General features: G+C 36.1%; 1 protein-coding gene across 6 annotated transcripts in view; it reads right to left on the bottom strand.

The window, feature by feature from the left end:
• grip2b (glutamate receptor interacting protein 2b) overlaps positions 1–22,667 on the bottom strand; it is a 155,952-nt gene that overhangs the window by 72,588 nt on the left and 60,697 nt on the right. The window contains exon 1 of one of the 6 annotated variants that reach the window (XM_051907200.1): positions 11,299–11,445. The exons of 4 other annotated variants lie outside the window; for them this stretch is intronic. In XM_051907200.1, coding sequence (XP_051763160.1) covers positions 11,299–11,338 — 40 coding nt within the window. In that variant the 5' untranslated portion in view covers positions 11,339–11,445. Of the gene's footprint in view, positions 1–11,298; positions 11,446–22,667 lie in introns of those variants that run through there. One more of the 6 variants, XM_051907201.1, reaches the window with a different exon arrangement.

The raw sequence follows: 22,667 nt of genomic DNA, 5'->3' as shown, positions 1-22,667 counted from the left end.
GTACCCTTCCATCAAGATTTTGGCTTCAGAAAGCTTCAAGAACATACTGTAGATAATGACAAGGTTTGGATCATTAACTACAGAATGATAGGATGGAATAAGTATAAGTATTATAACTTATTCAAGGAACATCTCTCCAGATTGCTGAACTTAAAATGACCCAGCTCCCTAAACCCAAATCGTCTACTCTAGAAATCTTCCAGTCCTAGTTCGTTCATGCCCAGAAACCCTGCAAAATTCATTTACCACATACTTCTGTACCCATAATCCCTATAGGAAAATGAAATATGTCAATGTGCATAATGACAATGTGGTGCCGCTCATAGGGCAAGCTGCGCAGAGTTCCCAGCGTGGTGTTTGTGCAGATGTGCTTTGATCTAAACTGCTGGTTCCTTCTCACCTCCACATGGTTTCAAAGAACATTTATTTCAGAGACTTAGACATAAGGGCGGTGAAACCTCGCTGCCATGATGTTCCAGAACACACACGCCCCCGCCGGTATGGTTTCAGCTCCCTGAGAGTGTCTCTGAATGAGACCCTGGATGATTACGGTGGTTAACCGTGACAGTGTTTTAAAAGCCTTTTTCAGTAGGTTTAAACAACCGAGTGCTGCTATTTCATAATCATGAAACATATGGGTGTTAGCAGTCAGTTTTTTTTTTTTTTTGTTATATTTCTGGCCTTTGAGTTTAGACAGCTTTTTCAGATGTAATATAAGCAATTTTTAATACTGACATAGCCTATGGTGTAGATATGGTGTAAAGGCTCAGTCAGGAACAATAACTATAATGGTGGCTTTCACACCGGAGGAATGTTTTCAAAGTTCCTAGAACTATAGACAGAAGTACCCGATTACCTGATACCTTTGTGTGTACTATGTATATATATGCTTTCTAGAATACTACGTTGTTAGCTTAGCAAAATGCTAACATCAAGCCATATTGGAATCAATTGAGAGTTGACACTTCTGCCTCATCATTTTCCCGATATTTGTATGGGCTACATATTAAGCTTATTGTATCACGTTGTTATGTTAGCTTAGCAACGGGAAATCTATTTAGGTATCGTTTGTGTGTGCTATGTATTTTTAGAGCACTGAGTCTATGTGCGCTTCATGAGAAGAACAGTTTTGTCCTGATATGTACTCAATGGGTATTTGTGTGTGCTACATATTAGGCATTACCATGTTGTTAGCTTAGTAAAAGCTTAGCAATTAGTTAGTTAGCTTAGCAATCAGACTCAGATCAATTTACTCAATATTTGTGCATGTTTTGTATATTTATTCCTATTAGAATACCACTTTGTTAGCTTTTTGTTCGCTTAGCAACATGCTAACATCAAACCTTATTAGAATCAATTGCAAGTATAGTTTAGAAACTTTAGTTGGCTTTGTATTTAGCATTATTTGATTACTGATTCAAAACAGGTTACAAAACTATAAAAAATTATGCACATTTTTTTAAAAGAAAAATACAGTTATCTTACTGAAATGTTTGCTCATTCAATGTATTTGTGTTTTTATTAGGTAATTTGTTGCAATAGTCAGTAATAAAGCAAGAATGAATAAACACACTAGAAGTAGAATAAATAAATGCAATAGAATAAAGATACAAATTAAACAATGCTGTATTTTTTTTTTTATGTAGGTCTAACAGTAGTATTGAAGTAAAAATACCACAGAAATTGAATAATCAAATATAAAATAACTCTGCATAGTCATAGGTAACTGTAAAGACAGCCAATAGTAGACACTAGACAGTAGCAGGTTTTGAAGGCTGCTGTCACTAAGACTTAACGTACGGAGAATATGCTGTTACACATGCTGTTCACATTCACAAACCGACTGTGCTTACATGAATATTCGCCAAGACGGGCATTTTGACATGTGTCAAAACTGTGTTTGCGTTTGAACGTTTATGTGTAATAAGGCCGCGAAAATCTGACACTCGCAAGAAACGGCTATGTGCAGGGCCGGAGTGGGACTCATTTTCAGCCCTGGAGTTTCATGCCTTAGACCGGCCCACTTTAATTCACGACTGACTAAATTAAAATAATGTAATTAAAACCTCAGTATATAAGTCTGCAATAGTGCACTGTTCTCTACAGTCTTGTAATTAATTGTATTTTTAAAAAATATCTTCAAATACCCCACCTAAATAAATAACAAGAAAAAAAACATAAATCCCCCAAAACTGCAAAACTTTACAGTAAAATATTAAAGTATATGAAAGTAAATATTATGTTTGTTTAAAAAAAAGTTACATTTTGTTACAAAATCACATTTTACTGTCTGGTTATGTAAGCTAGTTGGACAGAAAAATGAATATTGTAGCCCAATGTATAATAGCATAGCAAGCAACATAACATAAGTGATAGTCCCTATATTTTATTATTGGCCTACTATTATTATGATATGAGAAATAGCTGCATACATGCCTTTAACTTTTGCATGTTTCCCCTCTTCCTTTTTATTTATTTACGTTACTTAAATCGGCCTCCGGTGGCTTAGACCTTTTGCCTTACCATAATTTAGTGTTGATTTAGAACTTGTCCCACTGTCCCTACAGACGTCACCTCATCCCTTCTTTTCGTATACTTTTGAGTGAGTTGTCTTCTCCAGGCGCACACTCCGAGTCCCTCCCGACCAGGTTAATTTACCCATAGAGTGACATGATATCATTGACGTTACATGCAAATGAGCGGTAAAAACCCAATCGCGCATTCGGGTTTTTTTTTGTTGCCCATGTCGCCCATGCCTAAATCCGTCACTGGTTTTAAGGAAAAAGTTAGGCTACTCAGCTTAGTATATTTGGCCGTGTCTACAGTTTCTAGAGCATCCATATTTCAACCCAGTGCCATGACAACACCGGCCCTCACGGCCAAATAAACAGACCAGCCCACCCGGAATTCTCCCGGTGCTCCCGATTAGCCAATCCGGGCCAGGCTATGTGTGTGCGCTTTGGTTGAGAGCGCACTGACTTAAGACAAAGTCCCTTTAAGACAAGTCATTTCACTCGGCGGCCATCTTTGAAACGCCAAGTGCAGCTCCTATCTCTTTGAATGGGGAAACATCAAATTCTCCAAAGCTGTTTGCTAAGCTTTCGATTAAATTTCATATTTGAAATCACCAATGAAATCTGACATCAACTGTCTCATAAATTTTGTTTCTAAATGCTCGAATCATGACAAAATATTTTATTTTTCAGGCTGGATCAAGTTAATGCACATGCGCAGTCCTAAGTGCGTCTCTTGTGTCTCACTTCAGAGGCGTGCGTCTGACTGTTTCTATAGGAACCGGAGCTTCTAACGGCAGCTGAGGTGACGCGATGACTTTACCAATAGGCGATTAACTCTTATTTAGAAGGCGGGACTTATTCCGCCATATTGTGCGTTGCACTTTCTCCCATTCAAAACAGTGACGCGTCTTGTGTTATTCTATAGTCTTTGCTTAAGAACGTCTCTCAGAGAGCGTGCGAGTACTTTGTAATTTAAATCACTTGAATTTATAAATTGGCATGCTATAAAATAATGTGCACTGAAGTTTGGTATTGCAAGCTCGCTTGAATAGCAAAATCAATGTGGATACTATGGATGTGAAGCCATTTTGAGAGAGCGAGAGAGAGAGAGAGAGAGAGAGACGCGGTACAGCTGAATCACTCACACTATTTGTGAAATTACGTCTCAAAGAAAGGTAAAGTATTACTGATTTGCTCTGATAATCTGTTTGGGTTCAACCTACATGCTTTAGTGCATAAATGTTAGGTACCATCGGTACTTACGGTACTGTAGAAAAACGAGTACTGCCAGGATTTTAAAATGTGGATACCAACTTAGTACTGAAGTATCGGTTCTCATGACCTCCCTAGTTGTTATATGTTAAATCTCCAAAGGAACAGTCTAAATTGCCCTGGCAATTGTACAATGCACTATTAGATGCCCTTTCCAAGACTGTTATAAGGTGATGTCAGACAGCTTGGGCTATTTGTCTGACAACAGGGGTGAGTTTAACAGGGAACAAATTTCAGCACGTTAACCCCTGACCCCCTCCTTCTGGCTGTCTCCTGCTCACCACGGGAGATGTAATGCATTCTCACCCTCGGGACAAGACCATAATTCACAGCAAATTTAAACAGACAGACTAACAACCTGTCATCAAGACATAGTAGATGGCCAGATAGGTACAAGCAAACCTCTGTCGTGTTAATATTGGCTGTCCAATTCGCCTATTTTGTATTTTGTGGGATTGAAAACAAAGCTGAATATGTTAATATTAATACACAGATTGGTTGACTGATTTAACAAAAAATATATAGATTAGTTGGCTAACAAAAACAATTAACCCATCTAGACATTCTTTTGCATAAGAGGCATGAATTTAAAATGTGTAAATACTAAAAAAAAAAAAAAAAAAAAAAAAAAAAAAAAACTACAAAAAAAAAAGTTTACACTTTTCTAATAGAATAAAATTACTTGTAAACAATAAAATAAATATAATGATGATATACGCTAAGATATACAGTGCTCAGCGTAAATGAGTACACCCCCTTTGAAAAGTAATATTTTAAACAATACCTCAATGAACACAAAAACAATTTCCAAAATGTTGACAAGACTAAGTTTAATATAACATCTGTTTAACCTATAACATGAAAGTAAGGTTAATAATATTACACATTTTTCCAGTTTTACTCAAATTAGGGTGATGAAAAAATGAGTACACCCCACAACAAAAACTACTACATCTAGTAGTTTGAATGGCCTCCATGATTTCTAATGACAGCACCAAGTCTTCTAGGCATGGAATGATTGAATGTTGGCGACATTTTGCAACATCTATCTTTTTCCATTTTTCAAGAATAATCTCTTTTAGAGACTGGATGCTGGATGGAGAGTGATGCTCAACTTGTCTCTTCCCCATAGGTGTTCAATTGTGTTCAGATCAGGAGACATACTTGGCCACTAAATCACTTTCACCCTGTTCTTCTTCAGAAATCCAACAGTGGCCTTAGATGTGTGTTTACGATCATTGTCATGTTGGAAAAGTGCACAAGGACCAAGGGCACGGAGTGATGGTAGCATCTTCTCTTTCAGTGTATAGCAGTACATCTGTGAATTCATGATGCCATCAATGAAATGCAGCCCCCGACACCAGCAGCACTCATGCAGCCCCACATAAGGACACTGCCACCACCATGTTTCACTGTAGGCACCATGCATTTTTCTTTGTATCCCTCACCTTTGCGACGCCATACAGTTTTGAAGCCATCAGTTCCACAAACATTTATCTTGGTCTCATCACTCCAGAGTATAGAGTCCCAGTAGTCTGCATCTTTGTCAGCATGGGCCCTGGCAAACTCTAGGCAGGCTTTTTTTTGCCTGGGCTTTAGGAGAGGCTTCTTTCGTGGACAGCACTCATTCATGTCATTCCTCTGCAGTGTACGCCATATTGCGTCATGGGAAATAGTCACCCCAGTTTAGCTTTCTACTTCTTTAGATAACTGCAGTGAACTTACATGCCGATTTTCTTCAACGCTTCTCATCAGAAGATGCTCCTGTCAAGGTGTTAACTTCCGTGGACGACCTGGACGTCTCTGTGAGATGGTTGCAGTTCCATCAGTTCCAGACAGTAAAATGTATTTTACTGTTTTTAAATTTTTGTACCACTTTTGCTACAGTATTCTGACTGATAAGTAAAGCTTTGCTGATATTCTTGTAGCTTTCACCTTTCTGGTGTAAAGAAATTAATTTCTTTCTCAGGTCTTGTGACATTTCTCTTCCATGTGGTGCCATTGCTGACAACATGAAATGGGAAGGGGTTTTAACACCCTTTTATAGTCAACTGTCTGCTGGACACCTGTGTAATGAATAATTAGACTCACCTGTGGTTGAATTCTTGTTAAATTAGACATTTGTAGTCTAACATTTAACTTTGCTCCAGAGACTTTCAGTGGGGTGTACTCATTTTTGCATCACCCTAATTTGAGTAAAACTGAAAATTTTGTTCTCTAAGTTATATTATTAACCTTACTTTCATGTTACAAGTTAAACAGATGTTATATAAAACTATATAAAACCCCGGTTTCACAGACAAGGCTTAAGCTAGTCCTAGACTAAAATGCATGTTTGAGCTGTTTTAACTGAAAGCAACTTGTACTGACAGATCTTAAAATATGTTAGAGCCATTGTTTTGTCTCAAGATGCACACCAGCAATGTTTTTTCTATTATACTTTTATAAAAGCTATATAAATATCCTAATTGAACTAAGGCTTAATCCTGGCTTAGGCTAAGCCCTGTCTGTGAAACCGGGCCTTGGTCTTGTCAACATTTTGGAAATTGTTTTTTTTTTTTTTTTTTTGTTTTTTTTTTTTTGTGTTCATTGAGATATTGTTAAAAATGTTACTTTTCAAAGGAGGTGTACTCATTTACGCTGAGCACTGTACATAACCCCTCTGGTTTAGTGAAACCCAAAAGACTAAGAATTACACAAAAATTGTGGGTGACAGATGTATTAATTCCTGAAAATTACAGAGCTTTTATGTGACAAGAACACTGTATCCTTGGCACAAAGCTTGCTTCATATTCACAAGGAGTTGCTTATTCTAAAGAAAGACTATTAATTGAGCAAAGAGTTGTGGATTATTCTCCCTGAGGTGCTGAGAAAGACAAAGCGTTCTAATTCAGGACACATTTAACACTTGCTTCATCTTTCCTCATCAAACTTGTCATTACTTGCCACAGTTGCGAAGCAATTCACAGCGCTACAAATATGCGATGATTACGCCCATTATTATTTAAAGAGTTATACTTCGAAAACATATAATTACACCTAGTCCACCTTCCATCGCTATAACTCACTTTCCTCTGAATAACTCAATACAACAAGCAAAGCAGCATCTGGACAAACAAGGCACAATTAGTATAATGAGCGGTTCCAAAATGCCAGCGATGTAAATGGGAGATTAGTCACAGGAAAGACAGCAAAGGAGGACGCTGTGCTCTTCCACATTATAAGTTGTGTCAAACCATTGTGTGGGCGGTGGAGAAAGGTGGCTGTTGGCGTAATCGCTGTTTGTTCAAGTGGACTGAGATGCTTAAAGATGGATTATTTGATTGCAATTATCATTGATATTCAGTGTTACTGGGTTCAATCAAATGTCGGGCTTTGAATAATCCAGCTCGTGTTAGGATGTGCTGTTTCACAAAATGGAAATGTTTGAATTTTAAGAACATAGGCCTAACATTAAAATACAAATACTTAGAAGTTGTGTATCAGAGCAGATTATTGCTGAGGTGATAGCACATCAAAAAATGAAAGTGAAACAGTTATTGAAGTTTGAAGTAATAATTTGGACTTTAAAATAGACAAGTTTTGCTCCAAATTTGAAGTTGATATCACAAAATTTGAGGTTCTTGTGAGATTTTGTTTAGGTGCTATATCAAAAATAACCACCCCTTGACACCCACACTCACACAATTTTGATGCCTTCTCCTGACTTCTATCACAAAACAGTGTCCAAATATGGAACCCTGAGTTTCAGACCTTTCCAACAACATGTTTTGTCAAGAATATAAAAAGATTTGATTATAAACAGTAAATTTTGTAAAATTTGGAACATAGGACAACCCACTTTGTTTCTTGATGATAATGATTATTTTCAACCAATGGTGTGAGTTTGAGGGCGGGGCTATCAGTTTGACTGAAAATACAGAATTAAACAGTACCTTTGTAAAATATTTGTAAGAACATATACACTAAAATGAGATAAAGTTTTTAGTTATATAAAAAAAAAAAAAGCAGAAAAATTATTGATTTTGAGTGAAGTGGCATCTACACCATAGGTGTAAGCATACTGTTAAGACTGAGATAACAATTTTACTTCCGTTGAAAGACATTTGAGTGAAAATATTTGACAAGAAAAAAATGGTTCATGTTCCACAGAATAATTGGTGTGTTCATGTCATCCTGGGAAGTTCGTACAGTATTTACGAATTTACGAGCTGAGTCGCCGCAATTGAGGGTACATTTACACGACAATGATGTACTTAAAACAGAAAAGTTTTTCCTTTGAGTTTTTCGCGTACAATCGACAACATTGTCAAAAAGATCCCTGTTCACATGGATCCGTGAAAACGACTAAAAACTGAATTATTCATGCCAGTCCAGTAGTTGGCGATGTCACTTTGTAAAGAAACACTATGCGCCTATAGACTGAACTTGCAATTTGAAACCTGTTTTCAAAAGTTTGTGTTTTCATGCCCCAAAACCCCGTCGTCACGTTAATGCATGGCCAAAATGCATAAAAAGTTTTCTGTTTTTACAACCCGAGTTCTGGAAATGTTGAGACGTTTTTTTTTTATTTGAATAAAATGAAAACTAAAAGACTTTCAAATCACATGAGCCAATATTTTATTCACAATAGAACATAGATAACATAACATATGTTTAAACAGAGAAATTTTACACTTTTATCCATTAAATGAGCTCATTTCAAATTTGATGCATGCTACAGGTCTCAAAATAGTTGGCACGGGGGCAACAAATGGCTGAAATAGCAAGACATTTTGAAAAGATTCAGCTGGGAGAACATCTAGCAACTAATTAAGTTAATTGATATCAGGTCTGTAACATGATTAGCTATAAAAGGGATGTCTTAGTGAGGCAGAGTCTCTCAGAAGTAAAGATGGGCAGAGGCTCTCCAATCTGTGAAAGAGTGCATAAAAAGATTGTGGAATACTTTAAAAACAATGTTCCTCAATGTCAAATTGCAAAGGCTTTGCAAATCTCAACAACTACAGTGCATAACATCATCAAAGGATTCAGAGAAACTGGAGAAATCTCTGTGCGTAAGGGACAAGGTCGAAGACCTTTATTGGATGCCCGTGATCTTCGGGCCCTCAGACGACACTGCATCACTCATGATTGTGTCAATGACATTACTAAATAGGCCCAGGAATACTTCCAGAAACCACTGTCGGTAAACACAATCCGCCGTGCCATCTGCAGATGCCAACTAAAGCTCTATCATGCAAAAAGGAAGCCATATGTGAACATGGTCCAGAAGCGCCGTCGTGTCCCGTGGGCCAAGGCTAATTTAAAATGGACTGTTTCAAAGTGGAAAAGTGTTCTATGGTCAGACGAGTCCAAATTTCACATTCTTATTGGAAATCACTGACGCCGTGTCCTCCGGGGTAAAGAGGAGGGAGACCTTCCAGCGTGTTATCAGTGTTCAGTTCAAAAGCCAGCATCTCTGATGGTATGAGGGTGCATAAGTGCATACGGTATGGGCAGCTTGCATGTTTTGGAAGGCACTATGAATGCTGAAACGTATATAAAGGTTTTAGAGCAACATATGCTCCCCTTCAGACGACGTCTATTTCAGGGAAGGCCTTGTGTATTTCAGCAGGACAATGCAAAACCACATACTGCAGCTATTACAACTGCATGGCTTCATCGTAGAAGAGTCCGGGTGTTGAATTGGCCTGCCTGCAGTCCAGATCTTTCACCTATAGAGAACATTTGGCGTATCATTAAACAAAAGACGACCAGGAACTCTTCAGCAGCTGGAAACCTATATCAGGCAAGAATGGGACCAAATTCCAACACCAAAACTCCAGAAACTCATAACCTTGATGCCCAGACGTCTTCAAACTGTTTTGAAAAGAAGAGGAGATGCTACATCATGGTAAACATGCCCCTGTGCCAACTATTTTGAGACCTGTAGCAGGCATCAAATTTGAAAATGAGCTCATTTTGTGAATAAAATTGTAAAATTTCTCAGTTTAAACATTTATGTTCTATTGTGAATAAAATATTGGCTCATGTGATTTGAAAGTCTTTTAGTTTTCATTTTATTCAAATTTAAAAAAATGTCCCAACATTTCCGGAATTTGGGTTGTAATATCATAAAGAACCTTTTTTCATGATAAAGAAACTTTTGTGGAATGGAAAGATTCTATGGATGTTAAAGGTTCTTTATGGAACCATCGATTAATGGCCAATAAAGAACCTTTATTTTTAAGAGTGAACAACAGATTCGCATGCAGATTATCAGATGTGATATTTTACAGGATTTTAATTGTTCACAAGATTACGGGAGAACGTGTTGTGTAAACACTTGCACCAGCTCAGGTAACAGAAAAGCAAAGCATGCTTATGGATGATAAGATCTCTCAATCTCAGCTAGTGTCTAAGCATCATTACTAACACACACACACGCACACTCTCTTTGCGTCTAGCCCCCGCTGGGAGAGCATTAGACTGAGCTCTGTTGCGTGACGGCTTCCTCTGCTCCTCTTCATTAGATCAGCGTCCCCTGACTCGCTCAACGGAGCCCATAAATATGGTTTCATCTCCAAACACTGTGTCATTCATAAGCAGCAAAAACAGATCACAGAGGAAATCAACATACATGTTACTGTATGTCGATTTGAACGTATGAAACAGCAATTACAATGTACAGAGAGTCAGACAGCCTCATGCATTTAATATTTAAAACCCTTTATTGCCATAGTAACGGGAGCTTTAGGAAAGGAATTCTTACAGATTACACAACCCCAAACACCCCAAAAAGGAGAAGAAAAAGAGAAGAAATTATATTTTTCATGAAGAAATTAAGTCAAATTAAGTCATTTTACTCCTTTCTATATACATATATATATATATATATATATATATATATATATATATATATATATATTATTTATTAATTAAATGCATAAATTACAACAAATACTACCATGATAATAATTTTCAAATTATTATACAGCTAGTATTTGGAGAGGGAGAAATGTTCTCAGTTCCTTTCTTTCAAATTTGTGGTGAAATATGAATTGTTTTAGACTGATTCATGAGTTTTACCTTTGTACTATATCTGAGAAGCCATGGTAATACTATAGTACTTTGTTGTAGTACATTTTAAAAGGTAAAATGTCATTTATACAACAATATCAAATGTAAAATAATATCAGCATGTATAAAATGGACAATATCTGCAAGTACGCACTAGACAACATATATTCAGCTTCAGTCTTACTATTCCTGAATGTCATTCATTAGGTATTATAACACAAACAGCCATTAAACTCTTAAGAGACTGACTTCTGCAGATAAGACTTCCATTCAAAACTTAATGAACCAACCCAGTCCAAATAACAATATCAAACAGAAACTTTGGCTAACTTCACATCTCGTTGGTCAGACTGCCCAATTGAGAATTCACACACATATCTCTGTTATAAAACTAGGATCCACTTTTAGTTTACAATCAGTCATGAATCCAATAAAGAGCAATTCTCACCAAAACTGGTCTTCACTTCTCTCCGTAGCCCACAGAGCATGTTGGCGTGCTTGATTCAAACACACACACACACACAACCGAGAGACAGAAATGCAGTTCTGCGAGCAACAGAAGCGCCCCCCTGTCTGGTCACACGGTTCAGCTCCGTGTGTGTGTGTGTGTGTGTGTGTGTGTGTGTGTGTGTGTGTGTGTGTTTAGTCTCTCTCACACACTCAGATCAGGGACACACACTCTCTCTCCTCTAACTCTACCCAAGCTGTCTTTTTGTCGTATGAGGCTATACGGTGCCTCCTCCCCAACAGATTTTTGGTTTCTCCTTTGATTTGCTTCGCACAGATGTAAATCTTTACGCTGAATGAGAGGAATTCATTCTGCTGGATGTATAAGACAGCTTAAAAACGCTCCGTTCGAACAAGAAACAAGAGGATGTCTTTTCTGTTATCTTCAGGCTATCGTTTTTAGAAAAAATTATCTTCAATTTTACTTAAAAAGGTTACTGCTGAACTTTCAAAAACAGTTTTCCCACCTCAGGCTCAGAGTACAAGAGACGGTTCCTCAATGGTTTCTCAATTTTAAAAATGTGAAGTAAACATAAAATGCGTGTGGTTGTGAGTAGTTCTACTTGATCTAATAAAAAAAAAACTACTGCTGTAAACTGATGAAGTAAAATTTTAAAGTTACCATTTTTTTTTAAGTTTACCAAACCCCACTTCATTACTTCAACCTCATTACCGTAAATTTTGAATGTACATACTTCAAAAATGTAATAGATAATGGTTTAAATTCTGGTAGTATCACATTGTAATTGAAAATAAATAAAAAATAAATGAATAAATATTACAGGGTTGAAGATGGGTGAAAAAAAAACAAAAAAAAAACATCTAACTAGAGATGCACAATATAGGATTTTTGCCGATATCCGATATGCTGAGAGTGCCCGTCATTGCCTTCAGAGGGCACTCCGACCCGGACTACTATTATTGTCAAAGACTTCATTACCCATAACACACTGCCTGGTCTATCTGCCATGATTGTTCACAGCTGTTTCTCATTATTCTCATTAGCCCTGTCTTTATAAGTCCGTTTCACCCTGTTACTCATTGCGAGGTTTTGTTAGTTGTTACACTGCATCTCTGAGCATTGTGTCTGGTTTCATGTCTCTTGGTTTTTGGATTTCTTGCCTGTCTTCTGGATTACCCTTTTGCCTGTGTTCCCTGATTTGTTTGCCTGTTTGGATTGCCTGCCTGGATATTGACCTATTGCCTGTTATTTTGGATTACGGTTCTGGTTTGTCCTTCTATTAAAGCTGCATTTGGATCTTCACTCAGTCTCGGAGCAGTTGCGTAACACCAACGCTATCTCACGACCAATTCAAACGTATTTTACGAGGTAGATAATTCATACAAATTTGTACAACCTCACCCCTACGAATTCATACGATTTGCCTAAACCCCAGTGATGGGTAGGTTTAGGGTTGGGGTTTGGTTAGCAAAGTCGGAACTGAAATTTAAAAAATGATGCTTTGAGTGCTGTTGAGCTGATTCGTAAACACCTCTGATTGGCCACTGTGTTCATGCGTTCATTGGATATGTCTGTGATTGGCTTCAGCGCTTGAAAAACATGTTGTAAATAGTCATTAATGACGCTCTTCATTGAGCGCTTACACAGATACACACGGGAACGTTTGAAGCGGCGTCTGTCGTGGACCAGTCCACTGATAGACACCTGCTTTCAAATGCTCCTGCTCCCGCATTCAAAACTCTTTCAAATTCAAACACTTCTGTGTGCTTTCAAATGCTTCCGTGCGTTGATCACTGTAGCCAATCACAGACAATTCCGATGAGTGCGTCAACACAATGGCCACTCAGAGGAGTTTACGAATCTGCTCAACAGCACTCAAAGCATTTTTTAAAATCTCAGTACCAACTTGGTACCAAAATCAGTTGACAACTCTACGCAGGATAACAGGGTTAATCCACAAAGATGAATTCTGTTTTTTTTTTTTTTTTTTTTTTTTTTTTTTTTTCAGAAAATTGATTGAACAGTTTTTAAAAAAATACATTCCATGTGAAGGACAGTGAAATTGCAATTTGCAGCATACTATATTACAAATTCAATTAAGTTCAATGTTTAATAATAGAGATGCACTGATACTAAATTTCTCTGCAGATACCAAAAAATCTCTCACAAATAACATCGCAGACTATACAGGGAACCCTCTCATTTGGTACACCTTAATATTAGAGGTAACAACAGAGGTGTTATATTCAGCTGCTATTTATTTTCAGATAAAATAACTACTCTCAAATAAAAAATGTTTGTATACAACCCAGTTGCATAGTTTTCATAAGCTCTTATCTTCATCAGACTTATTCAAGCATATAATTAACAGTAAATAAGCTCCTCTCTAGTGTTGTTTTTTTTTTTTTTTTTTTAAATATAGCTAACTGTGAACACTGGAAAACATTCCTTAGGTAAATGTGATGTTATGTGACATTGTTCACAAGCTGTTTTATTGATGTCTTTCTGCATTTGAAACACAGATAAGAAGTGATTACATGAGACATGATACATTCCGGTAAGTTGTACTGTATCTTTCAACATACCTTTTGATGTTCATGCATGTTTTTCGAGATATAACTTGTATTAAAGTGAAAGAAAAGACTCATACTCCGCGCTGCCGCTTGAACTGAGGCACAACAGCGATCCATCACAACACATTTAAGAGTGTCAAAATGACATTTATTGTTTGAATATTGTGATAAAATGTACAGAATTTGAAAGAGTAGACTTTGTTCCTTATAAGTAACAAAGCAAAAAGCTCTTCGCGATTATTGGACGGGAGGTGCTACAAATAATGTTTGATGTAGCAAAAAAAAAAAAAGCATACCTGGCAACCCTGGCTACTACGGGTAACTACGGGTGATAGGGTCAAATAAGCTGGATGCCAACAGCCGCAAAACAAAAAGAAGGGTCAAATAGAGCCTGCTTTCAAATCGCTATTTTTTAACCTGTTAATGTATTATTGTCTTGTTTTTAAACAATCACCCGATAGTGATTGTTGGCAGATACATTGGTGCATCTGTTTAATTATTTAAAAATGTAATTAAAATTTTTTTTAATAATGGATTATTTTAAAATGTCTTTGGAATTACACACTTAACTTCAACGTCAAATCTATCAAATAATATGATGAAATTCAGTAACCTGTTAATTATATCAGTATCATGAGAACACAAATATAACACCATTTCCAGAGAACAACCCTTCAGTATTTGATTAGACTATATCAAATTCAATAAATGTGATTCCACCTGCCTGATTAAATGACCAAATCCAGCTTAACAGCTTAAAAGATTCCATTCTTTATACTTAATATACTTAATAATTCTTTACTTCTATTCATGTATTTTCAAACAAAAGACGTTAAATTAATCTATATTGTTTCAGACGGGTACTGAACAGTTCTGTGACTGAAAACAACTTCAAAAGAGAAGAAGTGGGCATTATTTCTCTCTCTGTCCTTATTGCAGGTCTCCCCCCGGACCTCTATCAGACAGATACCAACAATGACACCAAGCAGCTCCAGCTACAAACCGTTCCTCCGTGCAGAGTGACTCTGACCTGCGGTCTTGCCCCTTGAATCAGCGTTCTGTCTCTCCTTACACTTTGTCCTCAACGACCCAACATGCCCCTCTAACACAAATGACTAATAAACCCCCTTTCTCTCCATCTGCCTCTCTATATCAGTCTCTCGTATTCCAGGAAACTAGAAAAGATCTGCAGAAGCGTACATTATTAACATACTGACAGTTTGTAAAATTAAGACATTTTGCATACGAGTACGACCAAATTTAGATACATACAAATCCTCTGACCAAAGAGGATTGTTGGAAATGGAATTGCTGGAACCTTCTTGAAGGTATCAGTGTCTATCCAAATATAAGAAAAAGATCATGTGCTACAACCATACATGTACAATAATTTGTATGTGGTAAATCTAAAAGTAATCAGGATGTGGCTCATATCGTATCAAAGCACAAATAATTTCTTCTGAAATGCTGGGCTTAAACTTTAATACCAAATCAAAATTGCATTGTGCTCAAACTCACTCCATGGAGAACATCAAGACTGGATCAGAATATGAATGGGTTTTCGTTCCAGGTGGTCTTGGTTTATATTCCGGCCTCGGGTTGGTGAACGTCTAAATATTTCAGGCTACTTCTGTCACAATCCCATGATTCCTTGGAGTACACTGATAATGACTCGAAAACAGGATGCATAAATCTTTTAAAGACCACATGAAAAAAAAATGTTTGAGACCGGATAAGATAGAACGCTATGCTAACAGTATGCTAAGCTAGTGTGCTGAATGGTTTGCTTGTAGACATTGGATACAATTGACATTGGATATGATGTAGTCTGATCAAATACTGAAGGGTTACTTGTTCTCAGTTTGATACAGTTTAAGCTAGAATGCTTAAATAGCATAGTAGAATAAAAATGCTAGTAGAATAGCATAGAAGCTAGTATGATGAATGGTTTGCTTGAAATAGACATTGGATCCAATAGACATTTGATTTTATATGGATTTGATATAGTCTGATCAAATACAGAAAGGATGTTCTCAGTTTTATAAAGGCTAAGCTAGGATGCTATGCTAGCAGAATGCTAAGATAGTATGATGAATGGTTTGCTTGAAAGAGATACTAGGACCTATCATACCTATCATACTCGTCGCTTTATAATATTAATATTGAACCACTGTACTCACATGAACTGATTTAAATATGTTTTTAGTACATTAATGGATCTTGAGAGAGGTAATGTGGAGGCCTCACTGAGCCATCGGATTTCAACAAAAATATCTTAATTTGTGTTCCGAAGATTAACGAAGGTCTTACGGGTGTGGAACGGCATGAGGGTGAGTAATAAATGGCATTATTTTCATTTTTGGGTGAACTAACACTTTAAACAAAATAGTACCAAATTTTTAAATGGGGACATTTGTAACATGAAAATAAAATGAAATAAAAACTGATTTATTGCAATCAGGCAGAATATTATGAATTATCTTTTTTTTAAATAAAGAAAACATGTCCATCAAACCATTTCTTGGGGTCTTTTAGGTCTAAAATGGCTGTAAGCCCATAAATCATTTCTTTACAATTTACAAGATACACTTTGCACAAACTGCAACCCAACAACTACACAAACAAACTTCTTCATCAGAGTATCATTAAATTCCTATCGCATCCTGGTCATCAATTACTAATACTAAATTCTAGTCTAAAATAATCTCAGTTCCCCGATCTGTTACACAACACTCCTGAAATACTACGTTATCTGGGAAGTTGAGATTTTATTTTGATTTATTGGTGCGGCAGATCCAGTTTTTAAACCTAATGCGATGAATATCTCTCCCAGCACAATTCCCTTACCTCGATGGAAACGTTTGATGTGGCTGAGGATTATTCATCAGATGGTCCGCCATCCATCAAAGAATAGAAGAAAAACATACTGGATATAGAGAAGTGGGGCAGAATACAAGACAAAGCAGAGGTGGGCGATTACAGATTCGTTTCTTTGTTTTGTTTTTTCCTCAAATGAAATGACTGCCGTAACTTAGAGACTATTAAATGAAGATTACATCTTTGATAATGACTCCTATTTGAGGCTCTTTGATGATGCAAAATATAATTAAATGGCAATTAAAACAGACAAAATTGATTAATGGATTCACTTTCAAGTGCCGGATAGATCAGTTCTAGGCCCCGCAAATAACGTCAACATACCTTTCCGGTTTAGCTTAGAATAAATTAGCGTGTTACTTTGGTAATCATGCAATTACAAAGGACTTTTATAGAAGAAATCTGATATATTAAAGTTTTAAGGGACTCCTGTGAGCAGTGTTTAGTTTAACTAAATCATTAAACATTTAAAAAAAAAAAAAAAAAAATGTAGCAGTTGTTGATTCTACAAACAAAATCTAACCAAAAAAACTGAGCTTCAAATTTCAGAAATGTTAACTTCAATAATGCTGGAATGATCATATTTACAATATGAATAAAAATGAATGCTGTCACAGAATGCCCCATCACAAAATTTGTTAATTTTTTTAAGATATTTTTTTATCAACCTACATTTTATTAAACTTTTAGTTTTTTGCAAGCATTTTCTTTAAGCATTTTTAGAATTTATTTAAAAATCATAAATAAGGTGTTCAGTTTGCATTAACAGCTGGAAACTAGATGAAAAAAGTTCATCAAGACAAACTTTGATGTTGTTGAAGTTTGAAGCAGTTTAAAAAGGTTTTAAGATTAAAATCATTTTAAGTTTGACATAGTTTTAAAAGCTAGAAGTTAGAAGGTTTTAAGACCATAGTCTATCAAACTAATATATACAGATACAGTGATTTGTTTAGCAAAATTTGAAGTTTGAAGGAAATCTGAAAAATTGTGAAAACTGCATATTTTTTCTGACAAAAGTCGCATGAGTGCATATTACAAACTCGTAAGTCTGAACATCCCAGGAGAATTTAAAAGCAGCAAAAAACATTAATGAATGAAACAAAATAAAATAAAAATGTTTTGTGGTTTAATCCGGGTTTGCTAGCTTTGTAGACATCTATTTGCTAATACATTCCTACATTTACCTCTAGTTAAAAAAAAACTTTTATCAAGTACACTAAAAATTGCACTCAGAAATTGCTACTAAATTTCACAAATAATTACAAAGAAACAGCAATTAACAAATCTGAAATAGTATTTTCTTGTAAAATGTACTGCAATAATCTATGTTTTGTTTACACCTACAGTTTACATTTACAGTCTTGTCTTCCTGGAAAACAGACTACATTATTTAACGGTGTCTTAAACCAGGAAAGTGGGCAGCAAAGCATTATGTGATACTTATGTTTTCAGTAGCACTTATTCCTAAGCTACGCTGCAATTGTGATAGTAGCTTAGCTAATTCAGTTCTCACTGTACTCCTGCAGTTTAATAACTTAACACATTTGAGAACGAAGAATCGGTCATTAGACAAGCAGCATGTTACTATGTTTCAACCTGCACTTGAAATGCAAATGGATCCCCAAAAGCCGCTTCTCTCCTTTTCCCATGTTTCCCTCTTATTCCCTGAAATTAAAGCTGTTGTTGAATCTCTCGCCTCTCCACAGATAACATACAACAGCCTGACACAATGAGGGCAGGCACACGTCTTCACAGCTTTAAACATTTTCGTTTTGTATAACGCAGAGAATGCTCGGCCTGAAAAAAAAAAAAAAAAAAAAATCTGGTGTAATCTGGATTGCTTGTGAGCACAGAGAAGCTCAAAGAAGAATTAGGCAATGACTTAACGTTGTTTCTTAGCAGTTTTAGCTAGAAGGCAGCTAAAGGGCCATGTTTGCTCTTTAGGCAAATGAGCTTCACATCAGCAAACTACATGTACAGCGTAGCTGTTCAGAAGGCCAACATGAGGTAACAAAACTTAGTGCCAATGCTAAATTTCTGCCAATTCTAAACATAGCCGCTAACCTGTAGTAAGGCATTAGCTAGAAATCTCTTCCAGATTTTAGGTTCCTCAAGGCTTTAACAGCAGTAATGTGCCACAGTAAGAATTTTCCCTGCAAATAACAAACAATTTTGGATATTGAGTGCATTAAACAACATTTAGCTCCAACACCAGAGGATTTTTTTTTTTTTTTTTTTTTTTTGGAGAAGTTGCTTTAATAGCTCAGGAAACTTACTTGAAGGTATGTTTAATTTAGATGTTTTGGTAACACTTTACAATAAGGTTTTGTTTGTTAACATTAGTTCACCACATCAGTTGAACTAACAATGAAAATACTTCTAAAACATTTATTAATATTAGTTAATGCTATTTCAACATTTACTAATACATTACTGCAATCAAAAGTTGTAACTTAATATTATTTAATGAACCTGAATAAATAAAAAAATAAACCACTGGGACATTCCTCAAAATATCTTCTTTTATGTTCCATAGAAGAAAGTAAGTCGAAAGTTTGAATGACTTTAATGATTAAATGATGATAAAAAATTTTTATTTTTTTTATTTTTTTTATTTTTTTTTTGGGTGAAATATCCCTTTAAGAAAGTCCAACCTTCTTTCCAGGAGTTGTTTATCACTGTACTATTATGAAACTTACATTCGCTTCTTGAAACTCTTGGAGTTCATAAAAGGTTCTCACGTCGATGCGGCTCTTCCAGCATGCAAGAATGATCACCAATAAAAATGTAATTAATCTCATGTGGAATCGGGCAAAAATTAATTAGCACTGTAACCATTGTAGAGAAGAGCTACAACTGCTATATATAACAGATGTTAATTACAGGGATTTAACACTGTGGCCAAAAGGAATAATTTGAATTATTATCAGTTAATGATGCATGAATTGTTTATAAATGATTTAAACTGACTCAATTTTTTTCAACTCTTGGGTTTCAGCCACACTACAGTGGAAAAAAATGCAGTGCCGGTCCTAGACTACTGAGGGCCCTAAGCAAAACTTTTTAGAGGCCCCTGTCAATGCATTCACCATAACCCCAAAACCTTAATCTGTTCTTTCAGAGCAGTTTCACTGTCACGCTTAAACAGTAAAGTGAGTTGAAACAGTAATACAATAAAAATTAATTACAAACAATAGGACAAATACAATAGAAAAAAGATACAAATGAAATAAACAATTTAGCCTACTAAAAATAATAGCCTACTCTACAGAAACTGAATAAAGTAATGAAATGTAAAAATGAAAAACTCTGCATGAAGAGCAGTTAATGATCTCTTGTTTTCTTTTTTTCTTACTGCACGTAGTTTTGTGTGCATTTGTTTAAGCGCACACCCAAAGCCCAAAGCAGCCTATACTTGTTTCGCTCCGACTCAGATCGCATGCACAGAAAGCCGCTTTCACAGCTCAGTATGCTTTTAACTCCTTTTTAGTGTTGAGCATTTGACTGATTTGGACATTATGTAGGAAAGGCGACAGCACACCACTTTGAATGCGGCATTGTGTTTTCATATTCGTTGGAAACCTAAATCAAAAACTAAACTAAAATTCTATTAATCATCTATTAATTAACCTAGGCATTAATTCATCTTTGAGAGGAAGGGGGCCCCCTGGTGGTTTGGGGGCCCTACACAACTTGCGTACTTTGCATATAGGGAAGACCAGCACTGACAAAATAAAACACCATTAAACTAAATGTCACTAATGTGAGCTAATTAGGTTTGACTCCTGACTAGAGATGCACCGATGTATCGGCCAACAATCGGTATCAGCGGATAAAATCTATTATTATCACTATCGGCCATCGGCCGATTGTTTAAAAACAGCCGATGACCAGGGCCGATTTTATCCTGTCAATCAAAGGGGTACGTAAATACATGTTTAGACTGCAACTCATACTGTGTGTGTGAAGAAAATCTCTCTTGTGTTGAATTTAGTTAAAATAACAATAACACATTAACAGTTAAAAAATTGATGTTAAAGCAAGCTCTGTTTGACCCTACGAATCACCCGTAGTTAAAGCCAGGGTTGCCAGATCTGCAGGGTTTTTTTTTGCTACATCAAACATTATTTGTAGCACCTCCCATTCAATAATTGAATGGGAGGTGCTTTGTTACTTCTGATAAAGAACAAAGTCTCCTCTTTCTCTGTCCATTTTATCATGACATTCAAACAATAAATGGCATTTTGGCACTCTTAAATGTGACGTGACGGATCGCTGTAGCACCTCAGTTCAAGTGGCAGTGCGGAGCGTGACTCTTTTCTTCCACTTTAATACAAGTTATATCTCAAAAAACATGCATGAACATTAAAAGGTATGTTGAAAGATGCAGTACAACTTACCGGAATGTATCATGTCTCATGTAATCACTTCTTATCTGTGTTTCAAACACGGAAAGAAGTTAATAAAACAGTTTGTGAACAATATGTCACACAATGTCACATTTACCTCACAGTTCCTCAGTTAGCTAAAAAAAAAAAAAAAAAAAAAAACCTCTAGAGAGGAGCTTATTTACTGTTAATTATATGTTTGAATAAATTTGCCATGAAGACAATTGCTTATGAAAACTACCTTATGTGCAACTGAGTTGTATACAAACATATGAGAGAAAATGAGAGAAATGATTATATCTGAAAATAAATATCAGCTGAATATAATACCTCTGTTGTTAATTGACCCTTCACCAGGAGTTTGATTGACAGGTGATCTAACCAATCATAGCACTGAATCCACCGTTATGTCAGACAAAGCAGTCAGGGAATTTAGTAGATTAACGTCGGTGGACTTGAACTTGAAAAATGATGTGTACTGACGTCTTTCCACAGTTGAAACAACATTCCTTCTGATGTTTATTTGTGTTATTTTGAGTTTATAAATTAACTAGTAGGAAGAGATGATCGGTTTACGAGGCGTTTGAATTGAGGCGCTACAGCGATCTGTCACGACACATTAACCCCTGGGGTCGGCGGTATTGCCGGTGATACCACCTTGTTTTTTTTTTCTTATCAGTATGAAAGATACTCAAAATTCTCCGTCAATTTTGCACATACAATTAAGTGTTATACTCCATTTTAATCTGTGAAATATCTTCTTTTATTTGTGTACACAATATTCTCTGTTTATGTAATCTGTATGAAAAGAGAAGGTTGTCAGACGTTTGCGAGTCAGCTCATTATCCGCTAATGCGGCCACACCCACGGAGCTTGAGCGCTATTCAGACGCAAATTCTGAGGCAATACATGTATACATCATCGCAATCATGTATTTATTATCTTCAAAAGTGTCTATCTGCATGTTATAGCCATGGTTATAGCGATCTCTGGAAGCCTCTGTTAGTTCCTGGAATGTCACATGGTATGGCTGTTCTTCATCATGAGTCATTTGTGGACTAAATGTGCACAGAGCACCCTCCGGCTGTATGAATTGTATGTTGTAATTGAAAACACAGTATCCAGCGCTCATAGTGATGACAATAAATATTGAATAAATATTACTCCTCTGTATAGAAAATTGACATAAACATTTGAGAATTCATCAATATTTCTCCAAATGTGCATGCTTTTAAGCTAAAAGCCCTGATGGATGTTGTTTTGTCAAGTGTTTGTATGACGAACATACAGGAGTTTTTTTTTCTCAATGAATGTGGTTGACACTCATATTTCAAAGAAAAGGTAACGACTCCGTTTTTAATATTCATAACTCCTGATGCATATTAACAAATTACGGTCACTATAAGATTTTAAGAGTAAAACAGAGGTCAAAATGTGAAGCTTGAGTCTTTTGTATTTATTTTGTGGCCTTATTTCAGTGAGTTAAGTTTTTTTTTTTTCTTCAATAACC

The sequence above is a fragment of the Ctenopharyngodon idella genome, chromosome 10 (assembly GCF_019924925.1).
Source record: "Ctenopharyngodon idella isolate HZGC_01 chromosome 10, HZGC01, whole genome shotgun sequence".
Taxonomy (NCBI): Eukaryota; Metazoa; Chordata; class Actinopteri; order Cypriniformes; family Xenocyprididae; genus Ctenopharyngodon; species Ctenopharyngodon idella.
Note: the sequence above shows the minus strand (reverse complement) of the source record. Positions and strands in the feature narration are given on the sequence as shown.